Raw genomic sequence first — 17,356 nt, forward strand, 5'->3', positions numbered from 1 at the left:
GGCGAGGTCACCCCACGTGGTGGTGCTGCAGCAGATGCTCGAGACTTGGACACTCCTCTGTAACGTGAGCACTGACTCAAGTGGTCATCGTGAGGACCAAGGGAGATCACGCATGTGGAAGCGTGCAGCCCAGCGCCTGGCACCTGGTGAGAACACAGCGAGCGTTAAGCAGTCGTATTCTCGTCAGTGTAACAGGTGGTTACTGAAAGGGGATTTCATCACTGCAAGTGGGGCAGCTGCAGCAGGAGAAGCAGGTTCACACATTAAAGGAGATGGACATCCCTGCCTGTGGTCAGGATGCTGAGGCTGACCCCCAACCAGAAGGACGACTGTGGGCTGGGCCACCTGCGTCCCGTGATAGCGCCCACAGCCACGTACTCCAGCACTGTGATGGTGGGTCTGTGCCCTGAGAACATGCGTCCCCAACCAGGTTATCGGGTGTAAGAGGAGTTTACCATGGAGTTGCTTACTCTCGATTTGTAGTGTGTACAGTTAGTAATTGTGGAATTGAGCACCCTGCTGCATGCTCTATTTAATACACTTGCCCTTCAGGGTCCTTCTTTTCACATGTGTGTGTTTTTTCAGAGTCTCAGGGAAGTTTTGAAATGCTTGCTGGTTTATGGAGAGTGAAAGTGAACCAGACTTTCTCAGAACATTTAGAAAAACTCAGACACTTAAAAGCTAAAAAGCATAAAATCAAACAATATTTGAAATGATTTACACAATTTCAGCAATAACCTATTTCCACTTAAGCCAGCATGCAGTTTAAACAGCACTCTCATGCGGCTCAGTCCTTTACATGAACACAGTGGAGGTATATAAATCAGATGGTAGTTTACATTTCCCTCACCCTTTTTCTAACTCGTTGTCCTTCTTAAAACTTAGTATATCCTTCAAAAAGTCGAACTAGTTTTGTACAGAATAAGTTTAAGTGAATAAATAAATACATAAGATTCTGGAGAATAATATCTGGCCACAACTGAGTTTAGAGAAGAGATTTAGAAAGAAATAAGAGGGCATCAGTTCTTTTCAGCTTTCAACAAGCCACTGCTCACAGCCACCCTTTGGGAGATCACACCTTGACCTTCAAACCCTGGAGAACCAAGATGCAGCCTTCCGGGGCCCCTGTTACTACACTGTGAACTGATGGAACCTGAGTACTTTTATGTGAAAAGTTCCAATAATGTTTAGGTGCTGGCTTTTTTTTTTATCCAACACTTGTTTTGAGTTGCAGTAATATGCACTGTTAGGCATTGCCCGGGGTTTCCATATGTTTCAAGCATAAATACAGCAGGATTTTTTTTTTGGTAAGAAATTGCTAAAAGCTGTTACATCAGGAATGTTGGAGATTCTTCTTCAGACGAGATCATTGGGGAAGACTGATGACAGGGTGATTGAAAGCAGGCAGCCCTCGTAGTTTCAGGGGCTCAGTCACATGTGTTACATGTCAGTTACTTTGTACAGAATGAACGTAGGGACCGGCTTGCAGGTGATGTGGCATCGTGAGCCCTGGGCTGCACTTTCTGCATGTGCTCCCCTTGGGGTGGGGGCGGGGACCCCCAGCTGTGCTTGGCAGGACGGGGGCGGGAAGGTTGTTCTCACATCTTTGTAGAAACCAGGTCTCATCTTATCACCCTTAGTGAGACACATACCCACTGCAGTCTACAAATGAAATTATAGCAGGCACTTTTATTATGATCCGAAGGGATTGTTCATTGTGCGAATTAAATAAGTTTGCAAAGCAGCAATTATTCACACCAAGGCCGTTGTGTACAGCTTATGTAAAGTTGGTGGTCTGACAGGCAGGAGCCAGTTAAGTGAAGAGTTTGCTGTGTGGACACCAGATTTCATAGGTTTCAGGGACAGCACGTGACTGAGAATTAACTGCCCTGAGTCACCCACTGCTCAGTGTAACCCATGCACCTCAGCCTGATCCCAGGAAAAGTTGATGAAAATCAGTAACATTTTCAATTTTGTTTTTTCACTTCAGAAATTCAGATGGTGTGTATGTGTAGTCATTAATTAGTCATTTTTACCTGTTTGTTGACATCTTCATAATTTTAGGGATTCACCTAAGTTATCTCAATTAATTAGATCACCATTATGTTTCCATGTTTCGTCTGATAAGAGCATTTCCGTCTTAATTGGTTACGTGTTCGTTCTGCTTATGGAGTTGGTTTTGACAGACACATACTGGTATTTTCATGGGGTTTTACATTTTGTTTCTTTTTTTGGAGATCCTTTCCCCCTCTATTTATATATAAATAGAACTGACAATGGAATTATTATTTTGGTTAGGTAGTTTGGAGTACTTTTTTCTTAGAAGACTGGGTCCAGTCTCCTTAAAATGAGCCATAAGTGTACCATTAGCAGAGAAAATGGTTTCTAGTTGTCATTAAGAACTTTATAAAATTCTGATACTGGTCCTGTGGAAATCATTCAGGCTTCTATGGTAATATGGAGAGGGGTTTGTTTTTATATACCGGAGAGCAGTGTCAACATTCTAGCTCGCTGCTCCACTTGGGGTAGGGTCCCTGTGCGTCAGCTTCTCACAGCTGTCACCTCTAGGCAGCCCGCCACCTCCACCCCGGGGCCAGCAGTGTCAGCACCCTGGTATACTCGTAGTGGAGTACTCTGATGTCAGTCTGCACAGGGGTTCTGCTTTTTAGCTGTAAAAATAGCTGGGTGGTATGCTTTGATATGCATTGAAGCCGACAGGAGAGAAATTAATTTACAAGTTGTAGGTTTAGTCTGAACTCGGGAATATGGCACAAGGATCTGTTTGAGGATCAGTGGGATTTGAAGTCCGGGTGGCTATAACCTTCACGTGTGTTGGGAACACAGACCGTCCCATAGTTAGAAATGCGGAGTGGGCAGTATGGAGGAACGGGGAGCTGGGGGGCGGGTGGGGAGCTCTAATTAGGGTCCCGGGCTCTGCCTCCTCTGTTGGAGTCCAGGTGAAGTTGCTGCGACAAAGCCCCCAGAACAGTAACTTAACTACTTACTGACCAGAGACGTATTAACACGTCTTTGGTTGCCCAAACGTTATTGACTAGAGTCTTTGAGTATTCATTTAAATAACAGATTGCTGGGCCCAGCCATTAGTTTCTGCAAAAGCTGCTAGGTCAATAATGCGTTAAGTGAGATAACCCAGCAAGGCAGAGGCGAGCAGGTCAGGCCAGGGGTTCCTTGGCTTGTGGCTTCCCTGAGTCCCAGGTGTGAGTCTGGTTCCTGCTTCTTCCAGGGAGCAGGAAGGGAAAGAGGTCACGGGGGTGAGCCTCTGGCTTCTGAAGCACCTGGTCTGCAGTTACACCCACTGCTGGCACGCAGCCACCCTGAGTCACGGGGACCCAGGGGGCAGTGGGGCAGGCCAGGGCCCGCTGGGCAGGCCCTGCCCATGGCCTTGACCCACTTATGCTTTTGAGTCTACTGTAAAATAGAAGCTATTAAAAATTATAAAATATTTGTAAAAATACCTTCCTCAAAATGTTTGCATGAAGACACACAGATATACTTTAATAGGTTTTGGTATCCATTCTTAATTTTCAGTTTGTTTCTCTTGTTAGTATTTCTGAGCACAGCTCTAATTTTTTGTTCTTTTTCTGATAGTTTTCTTTATTTATGGCCGCACTGTTGTGGTTGCTGTGTGTGGGTTTGTCTAGTTGTGGCGAGCAGGGGCTACTGTAGTTGAGAAGCTCAGGCCTCTCACTGCAGAGCCCAGGCCCTCAGGCTCACGGTTGCGGCTCCCGGACTCTAGAGCACAGGCTCACTGCTTGTATGCGTTGCTCTGAGGCACACGGGATCTTCCCAGATCAGGGATTGAACCCGTTCCCCTATGTTGCCATGTAGATTCTTTACCACTGAGCCACCAGGGAAACCCAGCCCTCTGTTCTCAAATAGATGTCGGTGTGTGTCTTCTGCTGCCGTGTAACACATCACCATGCACTCGTAGCTGAACCACAGCTCACAGCTCCTGTGGGTTGGGTGGCAGTCAGGGTGTTGGCTGGGCCGAGGTCTCACCTGGGGTGTGCCTGCTCCACTCGGGTTCTTGGCAGGGTTCTCACGTTTGCAGGACTAAGGGGGCTGACTTCTTGCTTGCTGTCAGCTGTCAGACCCCCGTGGCCCTCAGGCCCCGAATCCCGCACCCAGATCCTGTAGGGTCCCTGCAGGCGGGCTTTCCCACTATGGCTGCTGACCACGGGAGACGAGCCCGCGGACATCGCGCTCCTCGGTCAAGTCTCAATGGCCACACCTGCCTGCATTCATGGGGTGGAGGCCCACGCAAGCATCCGTGGAGGATGGGGCCTGGAGGGGGCATCCACCACGGCGGCTAGGTTTCTCCTAAGATCAGTTTATTCCAGGCAGAATCCCTGTGGGTTTGGCATTACTGTTTCACGACTTTTGGTAAAATGTCAGTGGGGACTTTATATTAGGAATACTTGTCTGTATGACCTCATGGAAAACATGTACACACATTGATAGAGAATATTCACCTGAGAAGGCAGGTGTGGTGGGGGTTCCCTGGTCCCCACATGGTCGGGTGGGCGCTCTGGACACCCAGGGCTGGGCCTCCCAGGACATAACCCGGGCAGAGTACTGCTCGTGCAGGGGGCGGGCAGCCCGGAGGGAGGGCTGCCACAGGGCTGGTGCACGAGCGCTCTCGGTCGTGCTGTCCTTCAGCCCTGCTCACGGCGGGGGCACGTGGCACGCCCTCCTGCGCGGTCCTGCTGGCCCCTGGCTTGTTGAGCCTGCGAGGCTTGACGGAGACCAAATCGCACACGAGGAAACACCACGCAGATGCTGTACACAGTCCAAACCTGGCCTCTGGTGCCAAAGCCAGCCCCCAGAGTCTTATAACGACTGTCATATAGCGCAGTCAAGGAATTCTTTAGGAAGAAAAACACTGGCTGTGTTTAAGAATCAGCCTGAGATCCTGATGTGGTCTAGTGCCAGGACGCCCTCTTGCTTGTGGTGTGGGTGTTGTTCCTGGGCGCCGGCCTCCTGGTCTCGGTCCAGAGTCCAGCCTGTGAGGAACCACTGTGACACAGCTCTGCAGTGTCCATCCTCTGTCCACCTGTCCGCCCACCCCGCCATTCACAGACAGCAGTGAGTGCCTCGTGTGCCCCTGGACCTTGTTCTTAGGGAAATTTCAGTTGTGCGTGTGACCCAAACCAGGCCAGCTGTGGTGGCGCTCGCGGGCGACACTCAGGGCCCTGTGCTGCGGGGAGGGCTGGGGTGTCCTCAGGTCGGCCACGCCACTGTCACCAAGGGGCTTTTGTTTGTTGTTTGCAGCTTAGTTGATTAGGGAGAAGTTTTTTATCTAGTTAAACATTTATTGTGATGATGAAACTTCATACTTTATTTTCCAGGATGTGAAAGGACTTATTAGACAGTGATTACCTTAGTTTAGAAACTTAGGCTTCAATTTTTTTTTTTCTCTCAAACAACTTTCCTGTCTGCTGAAGCATCCATGAAGAGACAGTAGGATTACACCTGCAGGTCAGGTTTGTTTCAGAGAAGCGTCTTCTGAGGACCGGCTCCGGTAGCAGCGGCTCTGTATGTGCCTGGGGGCCGCCCCTCGGGGCAAGCCTGCTTCCTGCCAGGCAGCCGCGGAGCCTTGTTTTCAGCTCCCGTCCAGAGACAGCACGTGCAGGGAGTTCGCCGGGGGAGGCTCTTCCCTGGGAGCACACGTGGCCTTTCTGGCGGTGATAGCGGCACTGTCGTCACTGCTGGGCCTCCCAGACGGGATCATGGACATTGTCCGACTCGTGACCGACGCTCCTGCCCCGAACCTGGGTGTCCTGTGTGTGTCCGACCTGAGTCCAGTGGCAGTGAGCTTTATGCAAGGCAGTCGGGGTGAGGGCGGTTCTCCGGAGGCCTGTCCTGGCCTCTGTCCTCCCCAGTCTCCCCGTCTCGTGAGGACCCAGGTAACCCAGCCCTGTTGGCTCGGGCTGCCCCCGCAGCCTCATTTCAGAGGCCTATCTCCACAGATGGTCTCACTCCAGGGTCCTGGGGATCGGGCCCCAGCCTGCGGGCTGTGTGTGACGACGTGGAGGGTGCTGGCGTGAGGGCCGCCCTGTCGGGCGAGACGGCGGGTGTGCAGACTCACCCTCCCTGTGTCTCTTCTGCCCGACAGGCCTGGCAGCTGCGCTTCAGCCACCTGGTGGGTTATGGCGCCAAGTACTACTCCTACCTGATGTCCAGGGCCGTGGCGTCCATGGTCTGGAGAGAGTGCTTCCGGCAGGACCCTTTCAACAGGTAACAGACCCAGGGGGTTTCACAGCCCGCACCCCTGCATCCGAGGCCAGGTGCCCAGAGCTCACCTGGACCCTGCAGGAAACTGGGCCACTGTGGGCCGGGCGTCCTCCCTGGGGGGCCAGAGAGGCCAGTTCCAGTTCACCAGTCCCGAGAAGGCACGTCCTTTGAAAGCAGAGCAGTAATTCCCATCTGGGCTTGCAGTCGCCCAGGGCGTCCTTTCCCCTCGCCTCTTAGATGGTGGGGCTGAGGCGGGGGCCTCAGACACCCCTGGCAGGTACACGTCAGTCCCACATCCGGGGCAGAGAGTGTGCTCAGAGGGGAGACAGAGGCTCAGAGGGGGCTGGTGGTTTGTTCAAAGCGTCACAGTGAACAAACCAGACCAAGATGAGGTCTGCTAATCCCTAGTCCTTCACTCCCCCCAACCCCACCCCCCTCAGCTCTTCATGTCATCTGGCACAGTCTTGAGTTTTCTCAGCAGTTAATAGTCATTCTCAGTTGAATCTGATGTGATAGAGTCTCTAAGTGTTTTATAGCCCGGTGCCCACATGCTATTTCATCTCCCACCCTCTGCACCTCCGTGGACATTTGGGCTGCTGTTTAGGTTTTATTACTTTCAGAGGCTCTAAAGCCTAAATTGAATACCATGAATCAACTCTGGGGATTATAGTTCTTTACTGAAGATTTATATAAAATAGGCAAAATACTCTCTTGTTTAAAGGAATCACACTTTACTAGAAAACCGCATATCCTTAAGTACATGTGTTCCCCAGCGTTTGTACCTTGTTTATGTACGCATTCTCGCCTAGACATGCAGTTGCTATATTTTTATGGACATGTAAAAGTAAGCTAGTAAAAATACTCATTGGACTAGAAAATGTCTAAGCTCTATCAAAAGATCCTTTTTGGTCCCAGTTCTGAAAAGTCCAGGCTGGAAGCCAGGCAGCAGAGCTGAGGCTGGCAGGGGCAGGCGGGCCTCTCACTGCCCGTCCCCAGCCTCCGCCCACGGTCCTGTCTGGGGCACACGCCACCCCAGCGCTCCCTTCAGGACGGAGCCAGGATTAGCATCTGATGTCAGCGTGTTTTTGATGCTGAAATGCTAGCAGCATTCCAAGTTAGAGACCACAGTCACAAAATCGCCCACATAAAGAGCCTCCAGAAATAGTGGAATGAAAGCATTATTTACTTAACTTTAGTTATTTTGCATTAAAGGAGTTGCATTTTCTATTTTAAAAAGTAGTCTTCCCTGGTGGCTCAGATGGTAAAAGTGTCTGCCTGCAATGCAGGAGACCTGGGTTCGATCCCTGGGTCAGGAAGATCCCCTGGAGAAGGATATGGCAACCCACTCCAGTACTCTTGCTTGGAAAATTCCATGGACGGAGGAGCCTGGTAGACTGTAGTCCATGGGGTCACAAAGAGTCGAACACAACTGAGCAACTTCACTTTCACTTTCAGCACTAAATAACTTTGTTTTCAGATGTCACTAATTTGGAGAATTTCTGTCTGTAAAAATGCTTCCAGTCTACCTGTTTTACTGTCCCCACACCCCACTGTCTCTGACCATAGCCAAGGCCTCTCCTGAGCGTTTTTATGCCTTCCCTCTTGTGTCACTGTTATTTTTCTGTTTGTTGGGTGCCATCTCCAATTCTTTGCTGGGAGAGTGGCCTAAATGATTTTAAATCTCTCCTCTTCACTGAAGTAATCCTAAAGATGATGGAGGAGAAGATATGTAACACACAATCCTTTCTACAAGGCACATGCTTGCTACAAACAGTGAAAACTAGAGTTGTCCTCTTAGAGTAGACGTATCACTGCTGGTCTCTGTAGAGTAAGGTGAAGATAGGAATCGGATGTTTAGAAACCAGAAGATGATGGAGGGCGGCTTCTGTGACTGTGACATCCATGTGGCTTCCTCTGGGGGCTCGGGGGTGTGGAGGGTGTCTGAAGGTGTGCTAACAACCCGGTCTCCACAGGGCAGCGGGGGAGCGCTATCGCCGGGAGATGCTGGCCCACGGCGGGGGCAGGGAGCCCATGCTCATGGTGCAAGGTGAGCCAAAGTGAGACACGCTCTCAGGTTTTGAGCTGTGTGTGTGTGTTTGTTTCGCATCATCTGTGATGAAAGCTGTTCATGTTTTGTGTTTTCTTTTAAAGAGAGGATGTTTCGGCCTTGCTGTGAGGGTGTCTCACTGTGTCCCAGATGACAAGCCAGTGACTGACTGACTTAGATGAGGAAAAAAATTTCAGGCTTTAGCTCTCAAAATGTTACTAACACTCTAATCGGAAACTTGTTACAAATTCTCAAAAATTTGCCTTAGCTTTTGATAGGTTACAGTGGGTAGCCTAAAGAACTCATTTCTTACCTCTCATGAAAGCCCGGCCGTATACACTTTTAGAAATTCCATGGCATCAGGGTGGGTGTTTTTTACTTGTTTAAAAATTAGAACCTACTTAAGTCTGCTCTGTGACATAGCACAGTGCTTGTTTTCCTGTGCATTTGGATGAAAATCTAATTGTGAATGGGAGAGACTGTCACGGTATTTCAAGAAGAGGTGGGTGGTGCTGATGTCTCGGGGTGTGGGCATCACCGCGGCAGGTCCTCTGATGGCACAGCAGGAGGACGCCCCAAGTGGGGTGGCGCTGTCTTCAGGCTGAACCCTGCGGTCCTGCTAGTGAGGGGTGAGGTGATGTCTGCTGCCCGGGTCTGCACAGCTGTCCTCATGGGAAGGGCCTGGTTCATCCCAGCCCCATGGCCGAGAGCTGCTGCCTCGGTCTGCACGGCTGTCCTCATGGGAAGGGCCGTGTCCATCCCGGCTGGTTCATCCCAGCCCCATGGCCGAGAGCTGCTGCCTGGGTCTGCACGGCTGTGCTCATGGGAAGGGCCGTGTCCATCCCAGCCCCATGGCCGACAGCTGCTGCCATGCCTGGTGCTGGAGGCGACTCTGGGTGCACAGCCCTCCCGGGAGGGTGCACACAACCAGGGTCAGTCTCTCTGACACTGCGACAAGCATGTAACGTGGGTCAGCCACCCCAGTCCTGCCATGCTTCGTGGTGAGCCCTGGCTTTCCCTCAGGATCGCCTCGGGTCAGCCTCATGATGAGGCACTGGTTGACTCTCCCAAGCAGCTCCCTGCGGAGGCTGCTCCCTCTGCCCTCCCGCTGGTGGGGGCAGCTCAAGGCCAGCCTGCACGAGGCGGGGCACAGAGGAGCCAAGCTCAAACCTGTGCCTTCGGAGCCCAGGACAGCCAGCTGCACGTTCCGTGTGGACTCAGGTGAGCGTGCGTGCACTTGGCTGCAGGCCGAGCGCTGTGGAGATGGGCAGCCCGCTGTGACGGGGGTCCTGGACGAGAGCTCCCAGCGCGGCACTCGGTGTGCCCCTCCCGACCCCGCCTCTGCATGCCCGCGCGTGTAAACATGAGCCCACATATGACCCCAGCCGGAGGAGAACACCAGTCCTTTTCAGAGTTTCCTCTTCGGTGTATGTTTCTCCTCTGCTTCTAAGATTGTTGTGTCATCTTTCCAGCAAGTCTGTTCTTCACATGAAACATTTTTATGTCAGGAACCTTAGTATTTTTCCACAGTGAAACTCTTACTCACAAGAGAAAAGCAAGCCTATGGTTCAGACTAGAGAAGATAGAGCATCCGGATCGCAGCTGATTCTTCTCACGGGCACTGACATCTTCCTAACACCATCCCCACAGACCCATTCCTCCACACGCTTAGTTATCTGGCAGATGAGCAGAGGGTGTGATTTGTAGGACAAGACCATCAGGGGCATTCCCTCTTCTGTGGGCGTGCGGCCAGCCTGAGCCCCAAAGCAGGACTGTCCTGGACTGTGGCTCACGGCCTTGGGCAGTGATAGACAAGTCAGAGTTGGAGGGACAACTCAATCTAGCTGGTCTTACTCTTCTAGGAAAACATAGGTGCTTCATCTAGTCTAACTGCTTACTAGGGACCTGTAAAGGGTTCTATTAATTAGCGGGAGGTAAAGAAACAGAGCCCTTACTCTCAAGTTGTGTACCTCTGTGACCAAATAACAACTGTTTAATCTCCTGACTTATCTAAGAGTGAGCATTTCAGAGGAGCCTCAAGCCACTCATCAGTCAGGACTCCCTGCATTGTGCTTGGGATCTGAGTGATGAATGCGGCACAGGTGAGCTTTAAAGTTACTCACTCAGTGGGCAGGATCTGCATGGATGCCCACACACGCGGGCTTCTCTCCTAACTCTGCCCAGGAACCTCGGGGTAAATCCACAGAATCCCTCTCAAAACTCTAAACGCCACTTGAATAAAACAAAATTGTAGTTAAGAAGCCATTTCCTTCCTCAAAGAGGGCAGATAGTCCTTACACAGTAAAACAGAATTGGATCTGCAGGTAGCAGCTTTGGCACTTTACTAAATCACGCGAGGTAGTCAGTTTCCCTAAGGGAGACAAAGAGTGGTTTATTTGCAGGGCAGGAAATAGACACGCAGACTTAGAGAAGGGACTTGTGAACACAGTGGAGGAAGGCGAGGGGCATGAATTGAGAGGGTAACACTCACACACACACACACACTGTATGAGACAGCTAGCGAGTGGGAAGCGGCTGCATACACGGGAGCTCGGCTCGGCGCTGTGTGATGACCTGGGCCGGGGGAAGTGGAAGGGTCGCAGGGAGCCTTCAGAGGCAGGGGACATGTGTATACTTACAGCCGACCGGCATTGTTGTACAGCAGAAACTAACAGAGCATCATAAAGCAGTTAAACTCCAATTAAAAAGAAACAGGGTGGGTTGTCTGTGAAGCCCATGACTGAGTGTCATAGTTACCAGATGCTTTGTTGATGCTATCAAATATTTGACACTAAGGTACCCATTAACACTTTTAGAGTCCCAGGAAGCTCTCTCTGAATACTATTGCCATGACATGAATTACGCCTTTTCCTTATACTCAGTTTCTCCCTTTAAATTACAACCTAAAACATTGGCACAACTGTAAAAAAATGATGCTGCATGCAGGCGGGGAAAAAAACCCACTTCTTTCTAATCTTCAAATCGAAATTATGTCCTTATCTCGTTTTAAACACATCCATAGCTCATATAAGGATGTTTCAAGCAGAATATTTAGTTACTTAATCCTCCACTAAACACAGGATGGCAACACCCGACCAAATCCAAGAATTCTGGGGTAAGTTGCAGTCTTTGCGCATTCCATACCCCGCAGTGTTCTCTGGTTTAAGCATCACATTACTTTTTGCTTAAACCATGATGATACATGCTATATTCATTTTGTCATGTTCAAAAACGTACTAGAAAACTTCAGGTGTGCTGTGGTGAACAATTTCTCTCACAAGCTCTTCAGAAACTGAACGGTTCTCTAGGAAGAAGATAAGCAGGCAAGTGAGGTGACTCCTGGTGCCCCGAGGAGGCTGGCGGGGTCGGAGCGGTGCTGTCTCGCACTCTGAGGAGAGAGGTGGATTGCTCAGAGGAGGGTCCGTCGTCCCTCACAGACCACTTTATCTTTCTTCCATGTTATCCAAAGGTCTTGAGTAAGTGGCCCTTGTTTTGTTCCTAGGTTCAGATTTTGTCTTTAAATGACCAAAAACCCAAAACATTGAGACACCTCCCCTTCCCGTGCCTCCTGCCCTGCTGCTCACTGAACCCCGTGACCTGGGTTTTGCCCCCACCCCGTCCCCATGGACCCTGAGGCTCACGCCCCTCACACATCTTTCTCAGCTCATCTGTAACGTCTGACTTGAGTCTAGGTGGGTCTTAGACTTGTGAGGATGTCAGTGGCCTGAGCCTGGAGGCCTCAGTGATTCCCCAGAGTCTGTGTGTTTGATGCCACATCCTAACTATTCCCATTGGCGAGGCCTGCCTGACGCCCCCAACCAGCAGTGAGCTTCTCTGTCCCGTGTGTCCCCGTGAGCTCCTTGACTCCGTGGCAGAGCCGTCCCCCTCGAGTGCAGGCACGCTCTGGCATGCTGGCCCCCGGACGAGGCTGACCGCAGCCACGTATGCACCCTGCCCGCTGGGTCTCACATTTCCACCGCTGGTTGTGGGTCCCGGTGCCCCTGCAGCCTCTGCACAGAGAGTTCTGTACAGAAAGGAAAGGGCAAAGCCCAAGAGTTTTAGTCTTTCAAGTGGTTATTTTTAAAAGTTAAACAGCTTTATTCCTGTTCCCCTTTCCAGAAAAGAAACTCTTAGCTTTATGACTTCTGGCCAAAAGCAGTGTGCCCATAGACAGAGAATGTTCTAACTTGACAGAGTTTTAAAAAGCACCAAACATCAGATAAGATGAAAAGAAATGTAGATAAATGAGTCAGTTCTCAGTGAAACTCCCTTCAATTTTTCTGTCTTGCCAGACTGACTCACGGAACCCAAGTCTAGAAGCCCACAGGGCCTCTCCGTAAGCTGATTAAAATCATAATACCTTACATTTCTGCCGAGCTCTGTGGTTTTCAAAACACATTCATTTTTGCCTTAATTATCCTATATCATCTCTTCTAACTTGTTGCATATTACTTTTATTCAAGAAACAAGTCAGAATTTGTGGTTTGTATATTCCAGAGGGCTACCCTTGTCCCTGTGTGTAAAGAGAATTTCGCTTTCCCATAGAAGCCTCCTTGGTCCGGGAGCACTCGAGCTTGGTCCGACACCTTCCTCTGGGGAGAAGGTCTGACACCCTCCCTGCTGGAGGGCCCGGGGCTCCCCGGGACAGGGCTGGCCGGGGGCGCCCGCCCGGGAGAGGACCGTGTGCTCAGGAGCACACAGGGCCTGGTGTGTGTGTGTGTCAGGGGTGCCCGGCTCCTAACAACGCACAGTGGCCAAAATGTCAACAATTTGAGCAAAAAAGTCAATAAGGCAGCGTTGGTACATAACACACACAAAGTATACAGTCTGAGTGCGCCCCGACAGGAGTGACTGAATAAACAAACGGGACGGACCTCTCGTGCGGGAGAACTCAGTTGCGTGCTGCAGCGGTGCCCCCCTCGAGGCACTGGGCGCTGTGTGCCCCGAGTGTGGGCCACACGGTGACCCCCCTTTCCGCCCTGTGCTCTGGAAGGAAGGGGGAAGCGCTGCTGCCTGGTGTTCATGGTCAGCACCAGCGAGTCGTGTTGATCCCGACCCCTGGGATGACGTGAGGTGACGGACGCCCCTCCGGGGCCCTTGTTCCCAGGTGGTCAGTCAGGGCTCCGACAGAGTCTGGACTCTCAGAGGAGGTGGTGGTTGGGCCCCGCCGTGCCGGCCCCGCAGAGGGTCCGCCCTCAGGCTCTGTTACGCGAACGCACTTTATGTGTTTACCTAGAAGGTCAGATGTTTCTCAGGCCGTTAAAAACGTGATTATGGGGGGTCAAGATGGTGAAGTAGAGGAGGGCATGGGACTCACCTTCCCCAAGAACGCATCAAAAATCCATGCACACGTGCAGCGATTGTCACTGGAAACTAACCAGAAACTGGCAGCAGGACTCGTGTACAGGCACAGCTGAGGAAGTGAGCACAGAGCTCAGGTCTGCACCCTGGGAGGGGACTCGGGGAGACAGAGACCACCAGGCCTTGGGGAGCAGGCCCCGCCACCCAGGGCACAGGGAGGCCACACGGCTCAGCCCCACGACAGGGCAGGGACAGAGAGGCCTGCACCCGCGGCCGTGTCAGCCGGGGCAGCGCCTGCAGGCACCCCGGCTCCAGCCCCAGGCTCCACGGCGGGTCCCGTGCAGGGAGAAGGGGAAGCACCCCGCAGCAGAGAGGGCCCAGGCCTGATCTCAGGGCTCCTCTGCCAGCATCCTGGGGGTCAGACCCCACCCCCTAGGAGGGCAGTGATGGCCACCGAGCAGAAAGGAAGCCTTACTTCACCTGCCCCACCACAGCAACAGCTTCCAGCTCACCCTGAGCAAACGTACAACGCGTGTCCAGGTCAGAGCCAGCTCTCCCCACAATTTATCAGACTCGCACGGTCTGTACAGGAATGCACCCTCGTGACAATAGCCCTTCACCCCAGGTCCTGTTTCACCTGAATTCACAGAGGCAGAGGACGTGCTCTCAGTTAAAAAGCAAGAAAAAACCCTGAAAAATAAGCAACAAATTAAAAATGTATCAGATAAAGAATTGAAAGCGTTGGTAATAAAAATGTTAACTGAAATAGAGAAAAGAATACACGAGCACAGTGAGAATTTTAATAAGGAACTAGAAAATGTGAAAAAGACCCAATCAGGCTCTCTGCTCCTGCCCATTCGACAGATAGCTGTAACTTTTGTGCTGTGCCAGCCGCATCTCTGAGACAAGATGGAGAAGGTCGGAGTGAACGGATTCGGCCGCATCGGGCGCTTGGTCACCAGGGCTGCTTTTAATTCTGGCAAAGTGGACATCGTCGCCATCAATGACCCCTTCATTGACCTTCACTACATGGTCTACATGTTCCAGTATGATTCCACCCACGGCAAGTTCCACGGCACAGTCAAGGCGGAGAACGGGAAGCTCGTCATCAATGCTGAAAGGCCATCACCATCTTCCAGGAGCGAGATCCCGCCAACATCAAGTGGGGTGATGCTGGTGCTGAGTACGTGGTGGAGTCCACTGGGGTCTTCACTACCATGGAGAAGGCTGGGGCTCACTTGAAGGGTGGCGCTAAGAGGGTCATCATCTCTGCGCCTTCTGCTGATGCCCCCATGTTTGTGATGGGCGTGAACCACGAGAAGTATAACAACACCCTCAAGATTGTCAGCAATGCCTCCTGCACCACCACCTGCTTGGCCCCCCTGGCCAAGGTCATTCATGACCACTTCAGCATCGTGGAGGGACTCATGACCACCGTCCACGCCATCACTGCCACCCAGAAGACTGTGGATGGCCCCTCCGGGAAGCTGTGGTGTGATGGCCGAGGGGCTGCCCAGAACATCATCCCTGCTTCTACTGGCGCTGTCAAGGCCGTGGGCAAGGTCATCCCTGAGCTCAATGGGAAGCTCACTGGCATGGCCTTCTGTGTGCCCACCTCCAACGTGTCCGTTGTGGATCTGACCTGCCGCCTGGAGAAACCTGCCAAGTATGATGAGATCAAGAAGGTGGTGAAGCAGGCGTCAGAGGGCCCTCTGAAGGGCATTCTAGGCTACACTGAGGACCAGGTTGTCTCCTGCGACTTCAACAGCGACACTCAACTCGCCTACCTTCAATGCTGGGGCTGGCATTGCCCCTCAGCGACCACTTTGTCAAGCTCATTTCCCGGTACGACAATGAATTCGGCTACAGCAACAGGGTGGTGGACCTCATGGTCCACATGGCCTCCAAGGAGTAAGGTCCCTGAACCCCAGCCCCAGCAGGAGCACGAGAGGAAGAGAGAGTTCCTCAGCTGCTGGGGAGTCCTTGCCCCACCTCGATCCTCCACCACACTGAGAATCTCCCGACCTCCACAGTTTCCATCCCCAAGGCCCTGAGGAAGGGGAGGGGCTTAGGGAGCCCTGCCTTGTCGTGTACCATCAATAAAACTACCCTATACCCAGAAAAAAAAAAAGAAAAAGAAAAAGACCCAATCAGAAATGAAGAAATTGAGTAACTGAAATTAAAAAACACTGGAAGGAATCAGTAGCAGACGGAGTGATACAGAGGAGCACAGAAGGATCTGGGAGAGGAGATGACAGACATCACGCGGTCAGCACAACAGACACAGGTAACAGAAGAGTTAGAGAGACCTGAGCCTGCAGGGCAGGCCGTCTGCTGAGGGGGAAGGAGGCTCGGGACACGCCCCTCCCGTTAGCAGGCATCAGACCCGAGTCTGCAGCCGCGTCCCCCACCCCGCCGTCCCCGGGGGTGTCCAGTCCATCAGCTGTCCTGGAGGCAGGCAGCATTCTGTACAGCAGCCCCTTCCAAGAGCTCATCACATCCTCTGCTTATAAACAGCACGGGTCAAACCTTCAGTGAATAGAGATGCAAAGAGCTAAAAGTGAAGACAAGGTCAGTGTTTCCAACACAGGATAAACCAAGAAGAGAAGATGCCCTCCCGGAAAGAGTGCAGCTTTTCATTCTTCTAAACAAACGGTTTGTGGGATCCCAGGACTTGTTGACAGAGCAGTCAGATAACCGCAGACACGGGCCAGAAACGGATGGGTGTTTCCTAGACCTGGGGTGTGGATGACAGCTTTACCCAGGTAGGAGGAGTCGCTTTCCCAGGAAGGGACAGGTCTTTCCGTCTGTAAATGTGGCCCTGGAGCCTTCATGGTCCTTGTGTTTTCCTGCTATCGACAGTGTCGGTGTTCCAGTGAATAAATTCAACCAACATACGTTTTGCTAGCAACGAAGAAAAGCCTCTGGGGAAGGTAACTTCTAAGCAGAGTTTGACCTGTACTGTGCTGATTGCACTTTGCATCACACGCCACATGTGTTCATGGCACACTCCCTGCAGTCACGGGCCCAGCCCCTGCCCTCCCCCGGGCAGCCAGGCTCCTGCCCCCACGGCTCCAGGTGACCTGCCTGGTCACAGTCACAGCATGACAGCTCAGCACGAGGAGTCGCTCTCAGGACAGGTCTGGGGACGGTGACAGGGTGACGGTGGCCCCTTACCACGCCCGCGTTTGCTCTGGGAGGTGTGACCCCCTTCACAGAGGTAAGGCCGAGGCCCTTCCCCTCGCCCCCCGTGATGCAGAGCCCTTAGCGACCTGCAGGGCCAGGGCCGCGAGCCTCAGGCACCCCAGGGCGGAGCCCTGCTCTGCTCACCGCAGAGCCCGCGGGCGGGTTCCACGGGAGGGATAGAAGCACGTTTGCTAACCAGCTCTTGAGACATCCATAGAGCTCAGAGAAGGGACATTTCTCTGGGTTTAACCAGGTTAGCTCCTGAAAGGTCATTTGCAAGGTGTCTCCTAGTGACTGTTTCCGGCCTTCTCTACAGAAACCCTCCCCTTGAGACTCTTAACGTCACTAATAACGAAACTAGATTAAGGATGACTGTACCTAAACTTGATTTTCTCATTTAATAGTTCGTCTTTACATTAAAGTCTGAAAGACAGGATAACCCCTCCTTAATCTCCGAGCCTGCATGTCTCAGATACTCGGCCCCATCACACAAGTTGGGGTACGTTAAGTAAGCCCCTCTCCTTAGGGTACTGAGTGTTTAGCGGCAGGGTCGGGACAACAGCTGAA

The 17,356-nt window shown here is 52.0% G+C and overlaps 1 protein-coding gene and 1 pseudogene across 2 annotated transcripts in view; both read left to right on the forward strand.

The window, feature by feature from the left end:
• Positions 1-17,356, forward strand: part of MIPEP (mitochondrial intermediate peptidase) — an 80,482-nt gene that overhangs the window by 56,963 nt on the left and 6,163 nt on the right. For both annotated transcript variants that reach the window (XM_065901636.1, XM_065901635.1), the window contains exons 17-18: positions 6,137-6,258; positions 8,229-8,302. In XM_065901636.1, coding sequence (XP_065757708.1) covers positions 6,137-6,258; positions 8,229-8,302 — 196 coding nt within the window. The remainder of the gene's footprint in view (positions 1-6,136; positions 6,259-8,228; positions 8,303-17,356) is intronic.
• Positions 14,432-15,642, forward strand: LOC136144048 (glyceraldehyde-3-phosphate dehydrogenase pseudogene; annotated as a pseudogene).

Source organism: Muntiacus reevesi, chromosome 11 (genome assembly GCF_963930625.1).
Source record: "Muntiacus reevesi chromosome 11, mMunRee1.1, whole genome shotgun sequence".
Lineage (NCBI taxonomy): Eukaryota > Metazoa > Chordata > Mammalia > Artiodactyla > Cervidae > Muntiacus > Muntiacus reevesi.